The 18,081-nt window shown below is 42.8% G+C and overlaps 1 protein-coding gene across 1 annotated transcript in view; it reads left to right on the forward strand.

The window, feature by feature from the left end:
* Nucleotides 1-2,591: 2,591 nt before the first annotated feature.
* The window catches only part of LOC121572047 (cyclic AMP-responsive element-binding protein 5-like), a 27,187-nt gene continuing 11,697 nt past the window's right edge, over nucleotides 2,592-18,081 (forward strand). Inside the window, exons 1-4 of the mRNA XM_041883909.2 lie at nucleotides 2,592-2,637; nucleotides 10,042-10,108; nucleotides 10,340-10,430; nucleotides 17,585-17,694. Of these exons, the coding sequence (XP_041739843.2) occupies nucleotides 10,055-10,108; nucleotides 10,340-10,430; nucleotides 17,585-17,694 (255 nt within the window). The 5' untranslated portion in view covers nucleotides 2,592-2,637; nucleotides 10,042-10,054. The remainder of the gene's footprint in view (nucleotides 2,638-10,041; nucleotides 10,109-10,339; nucleotides 10,431-17,584; nucleotides 17,695-18,081) is intronic.

Here is an 18,081-nt window from a genome sequence, read left to right on the forward strand (position 1 = left end):
TAACATCATGTATTTATAGCCTAAGCTATGTATTTATAGCCTAAAATAGGCCTATTTATTTGTGTTAAGAGAAAATGTGAATGTGATCAAATTTGGTTTATATTTGGGCCTCCCGAGTGGCACAGACTCGGGTTCATATAGACCCGGGTTCAATCCCAGGCTGTGTCACAGCAGGCCATGACCGGGAGACCCATGAGGCGGCGCACAATTGGCCCAGCATCGTCCGGGTTAGGGGAGGGTTTGGCCTGCTGGGATTTCCTCCAGCTCCAGCTCCTTGTGGCGGGCCAGGTGCCTGCAAGCTGACTTTGGTGTTTCCTCGGACATGAGCAGATGTTCAGTATGTGTATAGTGTGTGTTTGTTGGTTAGTGCTGAGCGAATAACTGACATGGCTTCTGGGTTAAGCGAGCAGTGTGTCAAGAAGCAGTGCGGCTTGGCAGGGTTGTGTTTCGGAAGACACATGGCTCTCGACCTTCGCCTCTCCCGAGTCCGTAGGGGAGTTGCAGCAATGGGACAAGACTGTAACTACCAATTGGGGGGTAAAAGTACAAAAAAAATGTTTATACCTAGATCAATCCAAAATTATTGACTGGAATTAATCAATTAACAAAATAGTGATTACATACTGTGTGAGTAACTTTTTAATTACAGATGCAAAGGCCTACACGATGCAACTCAGCCCTGTTAGTTATATTGTCCAATCGCAGTTGTCCGGTTGGTATCTCAAAATCTTTAGATAGCATTGAAAAAATTTAATAATAATTGTGGCGGGAATGGGCTCCATACAAAAAAAACGAACTAAATGGAATTGAAGTAATTGAGTCCTTTATTCAAACCACAACTCCAGTTTTTACAACATCCATCCGCACAAACCCACACACACTATAGCCCATCTGTTCTGTACGTGAGGCCGGAGCTCTGACCCAGGTGAATAGGGGATCAGCGACCTGTCTCTGTTTGTCCCATCTCCCTCACTGATCTACAGGCAGGGTGAAGCAGGGCCCACAGCAGGCGTCTAGGGGCAATTAAAAAGATGCCATTTTGTCTGTTAAAAGGCTGGCTGAAGATGGCAGATAATAATGGCTTAGTTATAGCTGTGGTTCTAATGGCAGTGGTAGTGGTGGCTGTATCCCAAATGGCCCCATATTCAATGGCAGCCCTAAGGACCCTGCTCAAAACTAGTGCACTATAAAGAGAATAGGGTACCATTTGGGATCGAACCAGTGTCTGCTCTCAGCCATCCGCAGGAGTCTCACTGTCTGCCTGAATACAGTTATTTCATCAAGATAACTCTTTTTTTATTTTCTCTCTTCTCTCTCTATATCTTTGTATTTCTTCACTTTGTCTGTCATTGCCATATTCGCTCTCTCCATCTCTTGTTCTGTGTATCTTGGTCTATCTCACTCTGAGTCATGTAGGAATGTGCGCACTCACACACACACAAAAACAATCAGTGTTTTCTTGACCTGCCCACAGAGAGACATGGACGCCCACAGCTAGCTTTACATGTCAGTGTGTGTAATGTGATATGAACACACCCCTCCTGAACACAACAGAATCTCAGTGATTCAGTCCCATATGAGGAAGAGCAGCTACAGAACCCGGCCCTGTGGCGTCATCACTACTTCCTGTTTTCACGGTTGCCTTGGTCACCACTAGGCCTATTAGCATATCTGATCTTGGTTGGAGGTGAGTCACAGAATCAGAGGGTTTAGTTTTGCCTTTTAGATCACAATGAATAAGATTGCATGGACTGGGATGAACTGATCCTAGATCAGCACTCATACAAAATGTTTATGAATACAGGTCCAAATCACACTGTCTCTACAGCCGCTGCAGGACATGTAGATATAGGCCTGACCAAATATGGCAAATTAATCCAATAAAAAAAGTAGAAGTTCAACGTCACCGGTCCATATTTTATAGGCAATCTGAGGCAGCATTACACCGCCTAACGGAGTACTGTTGTGAATGTCTCAGTGTGCCATGAGTGGCTCGAGACCTGGTCTGAAATCCTCTCTGGTACCGGAAACGTTTATTTAGTTTAAGAGACACAGGGTCCTCTAGCTTGCTTTACCACTGGGCTCAGGAATCAATGTGGATTTGTGTTTATTGACATAAAATGCCATTAAGGAATCTCGAAAGAAACTCGGAATACAATATTTTACTCATTCACATAGCATCCAGCAAATCAACACATTCTGCCCAGAGGTATAGCCCACGCTGGGACGTCCTGTACAGCTCTGCGCAAAGTCTAGTAACAGACAGACAGACATCCCCCTCTTCCTCCCCCCTCTCCCCTCACTCCTTCCCTCTGTCCCAAGGTCTGTCTGGCGTCCGGTCCCGCGCACCCAGACAGCTGTTGAAGGTGGCTGCGGTTCGACTGAGATGCCAGTCAACCGTAGACTATACGCACGGCATACACTCGGTCCAATTGCTAGTTCCACTGTCCCGAGTCCCGGTAGTAGTAAACCCCGCCCCTCCAAAGCGGGACCGCAATGATTTAGAAGTTCAGGAATCCCACGTGACGTCACCCTAAGGGTGATGTAACGCTTCTGTAAATAGAATGTATTGTAATCCTGCCTCAGTCCAACGTGGTTCCTCTCAACTCAGTGCCGCTTGTCCGCTTCACTTGTTAGGTAAGTTTACACAACTGACTTCTTTCTATGGCCCACAACTGTGCGACTGGATTGAAAACAACTTTTAGGCTTGCTCGAATTCAGCGTTTGATAGATTTTGTGATATATTTTTATTTTGCTTGCCCAAAGTGTGATGTGTGCAGTGCTGGTCCCGCTTTGGTTCATCAAGCTGCATGTCTATTTGGGTGGTGTGACCGCACTCCCCAGTAGTGTAGGCTTGTTTATGAGGTGCTCATGTTGATCCATAACGCGGATCATGTTCTTTACAGTAGAGTGGACTGAAGGTTATCAGATGATCTTTACGTGAAGTAGCAGTTTATCCGAGCTGATTTGCGTTGATTGAGGACTTGGTTAGACAGCCTACAGAAAGGGGGGAAGTTGGAAGTTGATTGTTTCGGAAACAACTGCCGAAGTTTTTACGCACGACCAGCTGAAGTTGGACAATCGAACTGGCAGGTGTGTGTGTGTGTGTGTGTTTCCGTGTGATGCCGAGTGCGCGCACTGCGAGTGACCTGTTCACCGTTATTGTTTTTAGCCTAGTGTTATTTTGCATTATTGCTGAAATTAACCATAATTTAGCCATAAACTCTTGTTAAACAAAAACATGACTAATTATACCCACATGTTTGAGTTTGTGTCATCCTCCCACCATGGGATTTGTGATCTTCATTGTTGAGCATGACGTCATGTTGCTTGAGGTCTTATGCCGAGATGTGCTGACTGTGCGTTGCTGGTGAAAAGCTCATAGGCAAGACTGATTTGGAGAAACAATTTGAGGGGAAGGCTACTCGAAGCTTCAATATCACTATCGAATTTGTAATACAATTTCAGTGAGTAGCCTAGTCAAAAATAGTATTTAGATTTATATTTCATAAGTTGTAGTGATGATGATGCTCTGCTGCTGCTGCTGATGATGATGATAGGGCAGTTGATTTCTTTTTAGCAGTGACACACACATACACATATGCACACACCTATGAGGTCACCTCTCCGCACATGTGGAGCAGGGTGGAATATGGTGACTGCTTCAGAGCAGGTTTCAACCTGCCCAGAGCTGTTCCCCAGCACACTCCCTCCCTCCCTCCCTCCCTCCCTCCCTCCCTCCCTCCCTCCCACTCTCTACCTCTTTTTCTCTTTCACTCTCTTTCTCTCTCTCTCTCTCTCTCTCTCGCTCTGTGCTCGAATCCTGTGCCTCTCTTCCCTTTTTGATGCCCCCCCTCCTCCTCCTCTCACTGTCACTCACCTTTTATATTTCTCTCTACCCCCTCCTCTCACTGTCACTCACCTTTTATATCTCTCTCTACCCCCTTCCTCTCACTGTCACTCACCTTTTATCTCTCTCTCTACCCCCCTCCTCTCACTGTCACTCACCTTTTATCTCTCTCTCTACCCCCCTCCTCTCACTGTCACTCACCTTTTATATCTCTCTCTACCCCCCTACTCTCACTGTCACTCACCTTTTATATCTCTCTATCCCCCCTACTCTCACTGTCACTCACCTTTTATCTCTCTCTCTACCCCCCTCCTTTCACTGTCACTCACCTTTTATCTCTCTCTCTACCCCCCTCCTCTCACTGTCACTCACCTGTTATATCTCTCTCTACCCCCCTACTCTCACTGTCACTCACCTTTTATATCTCTCTCTACCCCCTACTCTCACTGTCACTCACCTTTTATATTTCTCTCTACCCCCCCTCCTCTCACTGTCACTCACCTTTTATATCTCTCTCTACCCCCCTACTCTCACTGTCACTCACCATTTATATCTCTCTCTACCCCCTACTCTCACTGTCACTCACCTTTTATATTTCTCTCTACCCCCCTCCTCTCACTGTCACTCACCTTTTATATCTCTCTATACCCCCCTCCTCCTCTCACAGTCACTCACCTTTTATATATTTTTCTACCCCCATCCTCTCACTGTCACTCACCTTTTATATATCTCTCTATCCCTCCCCCCTCTCACTGTCACTCACCTTTTATATCTCTCTCTACCCCCCTCCTCTCACTGTCACTCACCTTTTATATCTCTCTCTACCCCCCTACTCTCACTGTCACTCACCATTTATATCTCTCTCTACCCCCCTACTCTCACTGTCACTCACCTTTTATATTTCTCTCTACCCCCCTCCTCTCACTGTCACTCACCTTTTATATCTCTCTCTACCCCCCTCCTCTCACTGTCACTCACCTGTTATATATCTCTCTACCCCCCTACTCTCACTGTCACTCACCTTTTATATCTCTCTCTACCCCCCTCCTCTCACAGTCACTCACCTTTTATATATTTTTCTACCCCCATCCTCTCACTGTCACTCACCTTTTATATATCTCTCTAACCCTCCCCCTCTCACTGTCACTCACCTTTTATATCTCTCTCTACCCCCCTACTCTCACTGTCACTCACCTTTTATATCTCTCTCTACCCCCCTCCTCTCACTGTCACTCACCTTTTATATCTCTCTCTACCCCCCTCCTCTCACTGTCACTCACCTTTTATATATCTCTATACTCCCCTCCTCTCACTGTCACTCACCTTTTATATATCTCTCTAACCCTCCCCCTCTCACTGTCACTCACCTTTTATATCTCTCTATAGGTGGCAATTGGAAGCATAATGTGTGGGCGCCTTTCTGTTCTCACCTGTAGCTCAGTTGCTAGAGCATGGCGCTTGCAATGCCAGGGTTGTGGGTTTGTTTCCCACGGGGGGCCAGTATGAAAATGTATGCACTCACTAACTGTAAGTCGCTCTGGATAAGAGCGTCTGCTAAATGACTACCATGTTCTCTTTATAAAGTTAACTGAAACAGCCTTCTCAGAGGACGCTGTCGGGTAAGAAACAAGTGCTATTTTTATCAGCATCATATAAGCTGATTCGTATTTCAACCACAAAATATGCATCTAAGCCAAACTGAAATCGTATCAAAAAAATGTTACTGCATTTTCCCCGCCGTCCCTTAACGTCTTTGCTGTGTGAGAGAAGCAGAAATGATTTAGATTTTACTTTATTAGGATCCCCATTAGCCAACGCCAATGGCAACAGCTGGTCTTACTAGGGTCTGACACATAATGAAAAAGACTACAGACAAAACTCTTTACAATTTACATACATTTAAAAACATTAACATGTAGTGTGTGTGTGTGCATCTACAGTGCCTTGTAAAAGTATTCATTCCCCTTGCCGTTTTTCCTATTTTGTTGCGTTTCAACCAGTAATTTAAATTGATTTTTATTTGGATTTCATGTAATGGACATACACAAAATAGTCCAAATTGGTGAAGTGAAATGAAAAAAAATTACTTGTTTCAAAAAATTCTAAAAAATTAATAACGGAAAAGTGGTGCGCGCATATGTATTCACCCCTTTTGCTATGAAGCCCCTAAATAAGATCTGGTGCAACCAATTACCTTCAGAAGTCACATAATTAGTTAAATAAAGTCCACCTGTGTGCAATCTAAGTGTCACATGATCTGTCACATTATCTCAGTATAGATACACCTGTTCTGAAAGGCCCCAGAGTCTGCAACACCACTAAGCAAGGGGCACCACAAAGTAAGCGGCACCATGAAGACCAAGGAGCTCTCCAAACAGGTCAGAGACAAAGTTGTGGAGAAGTACAGATCAGGGTTGGATTATAAAAAAATATCAGAAACTTTGAACATCCCACGGAGCACCATTAAATCCATTATAAAAAAATTGAAAGAATATGGCACCACAACAAAACTGCCAAGAAAGGGCTGACCACCTAAACTCACGGACCAGGCAAGGAGGGCATTAATCAGAGAGGCAACAAAGAGACCAAAGATAACCCTGAAGGAGCTGTAAAGCTCCACAGCGGAGATGGGAGTATCTGTCCACAGGACCACTTTAAGCCGTACAGTCCACAGAGCTGGGCTTTACGGAAGAGTGGCCAGAAAAAAGCCATTGCTTAAAGAAAAAAATAAGCAAACACATTTGGTGTTCGCCAAAAGGCATGTGGGAGACTCCCCAAACATATGGAAGAAGGTACTCTGGTCAGATGAGACTAAAATTCAGCTTTTTGGCCATCAAGGAAAACGCTATATCTGGCGCAAACCGAACACCTCTCATCACCCCGAGAACACCATCCCCACAGTGAAGCATGGTGGTGGCAGCATCATGCTGTGGGGATGTTTTTAATCGGCAGGGACTGGGAAACTGGTCAGAATTGAAGGAATGATGGATGGCGCTAAATACAGGGAAATTCTTGAGGGAAACCTGTTTCAGTCTTCCAGAGATTTGAGACTGGGACGGAGGTTCACCTTCCAGCAGGACAATGACCCTAAGCATACTGCTAAAGCAACACCCGAGTGGTTTAAGGGGAAACCTTTAAATGTCTTGGAATGGACTAGTCAAAGCCCAGACCTCAATCCAATTGAGAATCTGTGGTATGACTTAAAGATTGCTGTACACCAGCGGAACCCATCCAACTTGAAGGAGCTGGAGCAGTTTTGTCTTGAAGAATCGGCAAAAATCCCAGTGGCTAGATGTGCCAAGCTTATAGAGACATACCCCAAGAGACTTGCAGCTTTAATTGCTGCAAAAGATGGCTCTACAAAGTATTGACTTTGGAGGGGTGAATAGTTATGCATGCTCAAGTTTTCAGTTTTTTTGTCTTATTTCTTGTTTGTTTCACAAGAAAAAATATTTAGCATCTTCAAAGTGGTAGGCATGTTGTGTAAATCAAATGATACAAACCCCCAAAAAATCAATTTTAATTCCAGGTTGTAAGGCAACAAAATAGGAGAAATGTCAAGGGGGGTGAATACTTTCGCAAGCCACTGTATGTCTTATGGCTTTTCAACCTCTGCCATATTGTGGATTCAGAGCTACCTAATAGAACTGAAAAGGGTTTTCTTTAATGGAAGCTTCTCTAATGTCAAACATGTAAAGTGTGTTGTACCGCAGGGCAGCTCTCTAGGCCCTCTACTCTTTTCTGTTTTTACCAATGACCTGCCACTGACATTAAACAAAGCATGTGTATCCATGTATGCTGATGATTCAACCATATACGCATCAGCAACCACAGCTAATGAAGTCACTGAAACCCTTAACAAAGAGTTTTAGTCTGTTTTGGAATGGGTGGCCAGTAATAAACTGGTCCTGAACATCTCTAAAACTAAGATCATTGTATTTGGTATAAATCATTCCCTAAGTTCTAGACCTCAGCTGAATCTGGTAATGAATGGTGTGGCTGTTGAACAAGTTGAGGAGACTTGGCGTTACCTTAGATTGTAAGCTGTCATGGTCAAAACATATAGATTCAATGGTTGTAAAGATGGGGTGAGGTCTGTCCGTAATAAAGACATGCTCTGCTTTTTTGACACCACACTCCAAAAAGCAAGTTCTGTAGGCTCTAGTTTTGTCTTATCTTGATTATTGTCCAGTCGTGTGGTCGAGTGCCGCAAGGAAAGACCTAGTTAAGGTGCATCTGGCCCAGAACAGAGCGGCACGTCTTGCTCTTCATTGTAATCAGAGGGCTGATATAAATACTATGCATAATACTATGCATGCCAGTCTCTCTTGGCTAGCATATAGAGAGACTGACTGCATCAATTCTTATTTTTATAAGAAACATTAATGTGTTGAAAATCCCAAATTGTTTGCATAGTCAATTTACACACAGCTTTGGCACAAACTTACCCCACCAGACATGCCCCAGGGGTCTTTTCATAGTCCAGAAATCCAGAAAACAAATTCAAGAAAGCATACAGTATTATATAGAGCCATTATTGCACGGAACTCTGTTCCATCTCATATTGCTCAAATGAACAGAAAACCTGGTTTAAAAAAACAGATAAAGCAACACCTCACAGCACAACGCCTCTCCCGTATTTTACCTAGATAGTTTGTGTGTATGTATTGATATGTAGGCTACGTGTGCCTTTAATATGTTTTTGATGTAGTTCTGTCCTTGAGCTGTTCTTGTCTATTAATGTTCTGTATTGTCACGACTTCCGCCGAGGCTGCCTCCCCTCCTTGTTTGGGCAGGATTCGGCGTTCGTCGTCACCGGCCTTCTAGCCACTGCCGCTCCATATATCATCATTCCATTTGTCTTGTCTTGTCAATTACACACACCTGGTTCATATCCCCTCATTAGTCCATGTATAAGTGTTCCCTCTGCCCCCTTGTCCTTGTGGGTGATTGTTTTATTGTGAGTTGAGTGTAGCTCGGTGGAGCTACTCGTACCTTGTATTGCTGGGGTAGATTATTCCCCTGTGCCTGTATTTTGTTGTCGCTATCCAGCGCAACTGTGTACGACGGAATAAACTCTGTATTCGGTGATTTACCCTCCTGCGCCTGACTCCTTCTAATCACTCTCATCACACCTATTCCCTATACAGTATAGTGCACTACTTTTGACCAAAGCCCCATAGGGAATAGGATGCCATTTGGGACATGCCCTTTTTCTGACACGGCTGTGAGGAATGCGTGGGGTGACAGAGTTCACTAGGTCCTGGGCTCAGTGGAAAATGAAGGGCTAGCACTTCTAAAAATTCATTATTACCCCCCATCAACTCCCCTCCTCCCCTCTCCTCCATCTTAATTTCACTGCTGTGGTAAGGGTCAGCTGGTGGTTGGCTTGAACCCTCTCTCTCTCCAGTCTCAATGCTCTCTCTCTCAAGTTTCAAATCTCAATGCGTGTTTTTTTCAGGAATGGGACTTATGGAGTATTCTCTTCCACCTAGCAAAGGGAATCAAAGTCAAGGCCTACACTACAGATGCAGTCAAATTTATTGGCACCCTTGCACTTTACAATGGAGCGCAATGGAGCACAATTTTCTGTTTTCTCTTTCAAAACGGGTGGAATGGCTTTTTTTATCCTGTAGTCTCCTGCAACTTACCACAGGTGAGATAAATTACACTTGCCGAGAATCACTTGCCTCCAACCAAATGTAATTCGAATTTTGAATAATTTGGACTTGGAAGTGAAAAATCTCAATTTAAATTTCATTTTTTTTTGTCCTGTGCAGTTGTCAATCAAAAAAATAAAAGTATGCAACACCAATCGTTTTTTCAATTTCAACTTATTTTAGAAGAAATAGTGAATCGTGCAAGGGTGCCAATATATTTCACTACATCTGTATATTTAAGTTTAAACCACGTCTTAAGTGAAGATTTTGCCTGGGGTAAGAGTTTCATTCAGGCAGATCAGTTAAGTCAGGATTCTGCCTGAGGTAAGAGTTTCATTCAGGCAGATAAGTTAAGGCAGGATTCTGCCTGGGGTAAGAGTTTCATTCAGGCAGATCAGTTAAGTCAGGATCCTGCCTGAGGTCACACTGACCCTGACTGGATCATTTTCCCTGAGATAAGGTTCCGTCCCAAAATGTAAATGTCAAATGCTGACTGTAGGTTTGTCTCTCCTCTTGTCTCTCTGACTGTAGGTTTGTAATAGAGATGAATGATGAACAGGACCGGCCCTATGGATGCAGCGCTCCTGGCTGCTCACAGGTCAGTGTTTGTGTGTGTGTGTGTGTGTGTGTATACTCGTGCGTGTGTGCGTGTGTGTGTGTACGTGTACCCCGAGTAAAGAATCCCCTCACCACATGATGATTTGATATCTAATATCTGATTTCACCATTATAATGATTTTATAAATCATGCCATTTTATGTATCATTCCATAAATCAATGTGAGCATGCTAAGTTGATCTCTCTCTGTCGCTCTATTCGCCCCATACAGCGGTTCCAAACAGAAGACCACCTGATGATCCACAGACACAAGCATGAGATGACCCTCAAGTTCTCCTACATCAAGGCTGATCCCCTCGCAGGTGAGAATAACATGTATAGATGTAGACAGCATAGAGAGGACATTAGCTTTGTAATGATTATTATTTTTATTCTGTTCAAACTGCGGTACGCCACTGCCTCCACTACCATAGAATTCAGTGTCCCCGTTCTCACACTCTTTTTCCCTTTCTGTCTCAATTTCTCTGTCAATTTCTCACTCTTTTTTTTCTATTTCTCTCAGTTCCCGTTTTACCCTTATTAACTTATTACCCAGAGCTCTTTATTTATGTTTCACTAATGTTCTCAGTCTGTCAGGTTTTCTTAGTGTCTGACTGGTCACTCTGATCTTATGACAATATTTATCTTCCCTTCTGTCCGGTGGAATACGAGTCTCCCTATCAGCTTTATACCTCCCCCTCTCTCCTCCCTCCCTTCCCCATTCCTTCCCCCTTCACCTCTCTGACCGACTGTCTGTCACTCAAGCTTAGTGTTGTCTGGTTCAGGTGTGTGTGTGTCCGGGCCTAGGAGAGTCCCAGTAAGCAAAATGATGTTGAAAAGACGTTGAAGTTAAGTTCAATCTAGGTTCTGAATGAAAGGTGAAAATACGTCTTTTTCTTAAGTTTAAAATGCATATTTTCCAGGACGTTGAAAAGGCATCTTTTCCGGACGTTGAAAAATACGTATTTTCCGGACGTTGAAATCTGGTTCATTTTTGGTTCTGAATGAAAGTTGAAAATACTTATTTTCAGGATGTTGAAAAAACTTATTTTCCAGATGTTGAAAATATGTATTTTCCCGATGTTGAAATCAGGCTCATTTTTGGTTCTGAATGAAAGTTGAAAAGACGTCATTTATAGACGTCTACAGTACCAGTCAAAAGTTTGGATACACCTACTCATTCCAGGGTTTTTCTTTATTTTTACTATCTTCTACATTGTAGAATAATAGTGAAGACATCAAAACTATTAATTAGCACATATGGAATCATACATTTTTAATTTCTAATCTTTATATGTTTTTTTATTGTTTTATTTTGTATTTTTATTATTATTATGTTTTCATTATTTTTGATAAACATCTTTGTAAAGCACATTGAATTGCTTTGATGTATGAATTGTGCTATATAAATAAACTTGCTTGCTTGCTTGCTAGTAACCAAACAAGTGTGAAACAAATCAACATACACTACCGGTCAAAAGTTTTAGAGCACCTGCTCATTCAAGGGTTTTTCTTTATTTTTTACTATTTTCTACATTGTAGAATAATAGTGAAGACATCAAAACTATGAAATAACACATGGAATCATGTAGTAACCAAAAAAGTGTTAAAGACCTTCATGTCTTAAAGTAATGATGGACTGTCGGATCTCTTTGCTTATTTGAGCTGTTTTTGCCATAATATGGACTTGGTCTTTTACCAAATAGGGCTATCTTCTGTATACCAACCCTACCTTGTCACAAGACAACTGATTGTCTCAAACGCATTAAGAAGGAAAGAAATTCCACAAATTAACTTTTAACAAGGCACACCTGTTAATTGAAATGCATTCCAGGTGACTACCTCATGAAGCTGGTTGAGAGAATGCCAAGAGTGTGCAAAGCTGTCATCAAGGCAAAGGGTGGCTATTTGAAGTAAAATATATTTTGATTTGTTTAACACTTTTTTGGTTACTACATGATTCCATATGTGTTATTTCATAGTTTTGATGTCTTCACTATTATTCTACAATGTAGAAAATAGTACAAAATTAAGAAAAACCCTTGAATGTGTAGGTGTTCTAAAACATTTGACTGGTAGTGCATATTTTATATTTTATATTCTTCAAAGTAGCCACCCTTTGCCTTGATGACAGCTTTGCACATTCTTGGAATTCTCTCAGCCAGCTTCATGGTTTTTCATTACTACATGATTCCATATGTGTTATTTCATAGTTTTGATGTCTTCACTATTATTCTACAATGTAGAAAATAGTAAAAATAAAGAAAAACCCTTGAATAAGTAGATGTGTCCAAGCTTTTGACTGGTACTGTATGTTTGGGCCAAATCAAGGCTGGTCCAGACCGGACAAAATCTGAACCAAACATAGATTTTGACTGCAGTAGATGTCCAAAAGGCATCAACGTCGGTCCGTGCTTACTGAGGCGTAGCCTACTGTGTTGCCTGAAATTGAATTTTATGAATGCCCATCTACAGTGGGGGGAAAACAGTATTTTGATCCCCTGCTAATTTTGTACGTTTGCCCACTGACAAAGAAATGATCAGTCTATAATTTTAATGGTAGGTTTATTTGAACAGTGAGAGACAGAATAACAACAAAAAAATCCAGAAAAACGCATGTAAAAAATGTTATACATTGATTTGCATTTTAATGAGGGAAATAAGTATTTGACCCCCTCTCAATCAGAAAGATTTCTGGCTCCCAGGTGTCTTTTATACAGGTAACGAGCTGAGATTAGGAGCACACTCTTAAAGGGAGTGCTCCTAATCTCAGATTGTTACCTGTATAAAAGACACCTGTCCACAGAAGCAATCAATCAATCAGATTCCAAACTCTCCACCATGGCCAAGACCAAAGAGCTCTCCAAGGATGTCAAGGACAAGATTATAGACCTACACAAGGCTGGAATGGGCTACAAGACCATCGCCAAGCATCTTGGTGAGAAGGTGACAACAGTTGGTGCGATTATTCGCAAATGGAAGAAACACAAAATAAGTGTCAATCTCCTTCTGCCTGGGGCGCCATGCAAGATCTCACCTCGTGGAGTTGCAGTGATCATGAGAACGGTGAGGAATCAGCCCAGAACTACACGTGAGGATCTAGTCAATGATCTCAAGGCAGCTGGGAAATAGTCACAAAGAAAGCAATTGGTAACACACTATGCCGTGAAGGACTGAAATCCTGCAGCACACGCAAGGTCCCCCTGCTCAAGAAAGCACATATACAGGGCCGTCTGAAGTTTGCCAATGAACATCTGAATAATTCAGAGGAGAACTGGGTGAAAGTGTCGTGGTCAGATGAGACCAAAATGGAGCTCTTTGGCATTAACTCAATTTGCCGTGTTTGGAGGAGGAGGAATGCTGCCTATGACCCCAAGAACACCATCCCCACCGTCAAACATGGAGGTGGAAACATTATGCTTTGGGGGTGTTTTTCTGCTAAGGGGACAGGACAACTTCACCACATCAAAGGGACGATGGACGGCGCCATGTACCATCAAATCTTGGGTGAGAACCTCCTTCCCTCAGCCAGGGCATTGAAAATGGGTCGTGGATGGGTATTCCAGCATGACAATGACCCAAAACACACGGCCAAGGCAACAAAGGAGTGGCTCAAGAAGAAGCACATTAAGGTCCTGGAGTGGCCTAGCCAGTCTCCAGACCTTAATCCCATAGAAAATATGTGGAGGGAGCTGAAGGTTCGAGTTGCCAAACGTCAGCCTCGAAACCTTAATGACTTGGAGAAGATCTGCAAAGAGGAGTGGAACAAAATCCCTCCTGAGATGTGTGCAAATCTGGTGGCCAACTACAAGAAACGTCTGACCTCTGTGATTGCCAACAAGGGTTTTGCCACCAAGTACTAAGTCATGTTTTGCAGAGGGGTCAAATACTTATTTCCCTCATTAAAATGCAAATCAATTTATAACATTTTTGACATGCTTTTTTCTGGATTTTTTTGTTGTTATTCTGTCTCTCACTGTTCAAATAAACCTACCATTAAAATTATAGACTGATCATGTCTTTATCAGTGGGCAAACGTACAAAATCAGCAGGGGATCAAAATACTTTTTTTCCCTCACTGTATGTGGTAAACCTACCGTTTGTAAAAGTCCAGACAGGACCAAAAAAAGTCTTCCAAAAGACGTAGGCTCGTGCTTACTGGGGTGAAGCTACCATGTCGGCTGCAATGGGATTTTATGAATGCCCATCCATGTGGTAGGCCCAACATTTGTAAAAACAGGCCGTTGCACTGGCTTTAGTAGTCCTGATTTCTGTGACTAATCAATTTGATTGTTTAAGCTCTGAATATCAGCTACCCAACTTTATCAGGAGTTACAGTCGTATGAAAAAGTTTGGGCACCCCTCTGAGGCTGCATAATAATTTACTCTGTCGTCACAGAAAATGATCACAGTGGCATGCCATTCATTTTCTAATAAAAGCTGAGTACTGGGGTATTGTCCAGACAAAGATTTTTAGTGTAGCAATATTAAGTTGTATGAAATTAAATCAGATGTGAAAAATAGGCTATGCAAAAATGTGGGCACCCTTGTCATTCTGTTGATTTGAATACCTGTAACTACTTAGCACTGATTAATTGGAACACACAATTGGTTTGGTGAGCTCATTAAGCCTTGAACTTCATAGACAAGTGCATCCAATCATGAGAAAAGGTATTTAAGGTGGCCAATTGCAAGTTGTTGTTCTCTTTGACTCTCCTCTGAAGAGTGGCAACATGGGGGCCTCAAAACAACTCTCAAATGACCTGAAAACAAAGATTGTTCAACATTATGGTTTAGGGGAAGGCTACAAAAAGCTATCGCAGAGATGTAAGCTGTCAGTGTCCACTGTGAGGAACATAGTGAGGAAATGGAAGACCACAGGCACAGTTCTTGTTAAGGCCAGAAGTGGCAGGCCAAGTAAAATATCGGAGAGGCAAAGGCGAAGGATGGTGAGAACGGTCAAAAACAGCCCACAGACCACCTCCAAAGACCTACAACATCATCTTGCTGCAGATGGTGTCACTGTAAATCGTTCAACAATTCAGCGCACTTTGCACAAGGAGAAGCTGTACGTGAGAGTGATGCGGAAGAAGCCTTTTCTGCACACACGCTACAAACAGTCGCTTGAGGTATGCAAACGCATATTTGGAAAAGCCAGCTTCATTTTGGAATAAGGTGCTGTGGATTGATGAAACAAAGATTTAGTTATTTGGTCATAACAAGGGGCGTTATGCATGGCGGCAAAAGAACACAGCGTACCAAGAAAAACACTTACTACCCACAGTCAAATTTGGTGGGGGTTCCATCATGCTGTGGGGCTGTGTGGCCAGTGCCGGTACTGGGAATCTTGTTAAAGTTGAGGGTCACATGGATTCCACTCAATATCAGCAGATTCTTGGGAATAATGTTGAAGAATCAGTCACAAAGTTGATGTTACGCCGGGGCTGGATATTTCAACAAGACAACAACCCAAAACACTGCTCAAAATCTACCCGGGCATTTATGCAGAGGAACAAGTACAATGTTCTGGAATGGCCATCCCAGTCCCCAGACCTGAATATCATTGAGAATCTGTGGGATGATTTGAAGCGGGCTGTCCATGCTCAGCAACCATCAAACCTAACTGAAGTGGAGATGTTTTGTAAGGAGGAATGATCCAAAATACCTTCATCCAGACACTCATTAGAGGCTATAGGAAGCGTCTAGAGGCTGTTATTTTAGCAAAAGGAGGCTCTACTAAATATTGATGTGATTTTTCTGTTGGGGTGCCCAAATTTATGCACCTGTCTAATTTAGTTTTGATGCATATTGCACATTTTCTGTTAATCCAATAAACCTCATTTCACTACTGAAATATTACTGTGTCCATCAGTTATTTGATAGATCAAAATGAAATTACTGATCCAAAACACCCAATTATTTATAAATGGAAATCATGGAAATTGTCAGGGGTGCCCAAAATTTTTCATACGACTGTATCGTGAGCCTATTTGCAATGTGTTTACACAGAGGGAAATGCAGAATCATTTTCTTTTTCGCTAGGATCAGCTTGTCAAAAATGTACGGATACGAACTTGAAACCACTGATCATGACAATGGGGTGAAACTCCTGGACAACAGTTGTGATTGTCCATTCCATAATATCCATTTTACTTTGACCTGTCCAGTTTTTAGGATATGTTTGTTAACATGACAGAGCATTTTTTATTTGATTGGGCGCCATTTAGGTTAGGCTATTTGATCGTAGAAACCTGCATAATGTAAAAAGGTCCATCTCATGACATTGTCATACATGTTACTCCAGCCTGTAGGCTACAGAAAAGGCCACATACTCTTTCTACCAAATCCTATATCTGCTACATGATTTATGTTTGATTATTTTTTTACGGAACATTGGTGGAGCGCTGCAGCGATGCGTCTCTCCAACAGCACCTGTAGAGGCGTGCTGGGAATGGACAAGCAAAATATTTTGCACACCCCCTTTGACAAAGTGGGCACTGTTTATCACAGGGCAGCATCAGCGCTCACCTAAAAATCCCATATGCCACTGGTTGAGAGAAATTGTCATTGTTTTTGGGCAGAACTATGTGAGGTTTTATGTGTTGTTGGAGGTGTGTCTTGGTCAGTTTAACTCAGAAAATGCCGCCCTCGTCAATCTGCTGCCATAGGCGGCTGACTAATCCTGCCTAATGAGTGGTCCGGCCGTGGTGTGCGTGTGTGTCTGTGTGTGTGTGAGCACTCGTATGCATGTCTGTGTGTGTGTGTGTGTGTGTGTGTGTGTGCGTGCGTGCGTGTGACCTCTCTTCAGTGGTTGATGAAAAAATGAGAGCACTGGTGGCCAAGGCTCAGCCTCAGACAAAAACACACTCTCAATCCTGTCTGTCTGTTACTGCGGCAACTGCTGTCTGTCTGTGTTGGTTTAAACATCTCTGTTGACCTTTGACCTTAACAGTCGGCTTCTCTCCTGCAGGGGCCTGTAAACACTCAGCCCTCCTGGAGGAAATCTCCTGTCAAAACAAAGGAGTGCTGAGCTTGTGACTCTTGACTCCTGACCTTGCGACCTTGCAACCTTGCGACCTTTCAAACCTGATAGTTTAGACTACAGTGGAGTAACGCAATCTGACTGATCTTATCTCGGTTACTATGGTGATCGCTCTGGGCTGAAGTTTCCCCTAAGTACAGATCTAGGATCAGCTTCCCCTTCTCCAATCCTAACCTTAACCATTTGTGGGGAAGATGCAAAACTGACCCAAGATCAGCGGCTAGGGACAGGCTACACAAAGCAGGTTGAACATAGTTCTAGTGATGTTGAAACCATGCTAGCTGTATGCTACCTGAGGTGCTGGTTTATATCTGTCTCTGCAGTCACCAAAACCTATCTGTGCACTCTGATATAGGCTATAGCAATATCATGGTTGTTATGATATCTCTTTGATGCTTAATGTCTGTTTGCTCTCTCTGTGCTGTGTGTGATCAGACCAGACCCCAACGCCGACCCGTTTCCTGCGTAACTGTGAGGAGGTGGGTATCTTCAATGAGATCGAACAGGAGTTCCGCCAGGCGCAGGAGGAGCAGAACAATAAACAGGTTAGACACAAAAAACTACATTTCCCATGATCCTCAGACGTATACAGCAAGCGGATGAAACAAAAGTGTAACTTATCATGACAATATTCACTGTACTACCACATTGAGCAAGCACAGTAGCCAGACAGCATACTGATAGTATTGCATGCTAGGTTTCTAGGCTTTCGTATGAAAATAGCAAATTGAACAGACAAACAAATATGAGACCTTCACCAGGTTGGCAGGTATTTTAATTGACAGGTCTGGGAGGTAAGGGTTTTGACTGACAGGGAAGTATTTGAGTGACAGGTGAGTGTGAGGAAGAGTCAGATAGACAGACAGTCAGCCAATCAGACTGGTTTAGATGTCTGACCTGCTGCAGGTAAGAAACACCAGGCGATCACATTC

This window comes from Coregonus clupeaformis, chromosome 8, assembly GCF_020615455.1.
Source record: "Coregonus clupeaformis isolate EN_2021a chromosome 8, ASM2061545v1, whole genome shotgun sequence".
NCBI classification, from domain to species: Eukaryota; Metazoa; Chordata; class Actinopteri; order Salmoniformes; family Salmonidae; genus Coregonus; species Coregonus clupeaformis.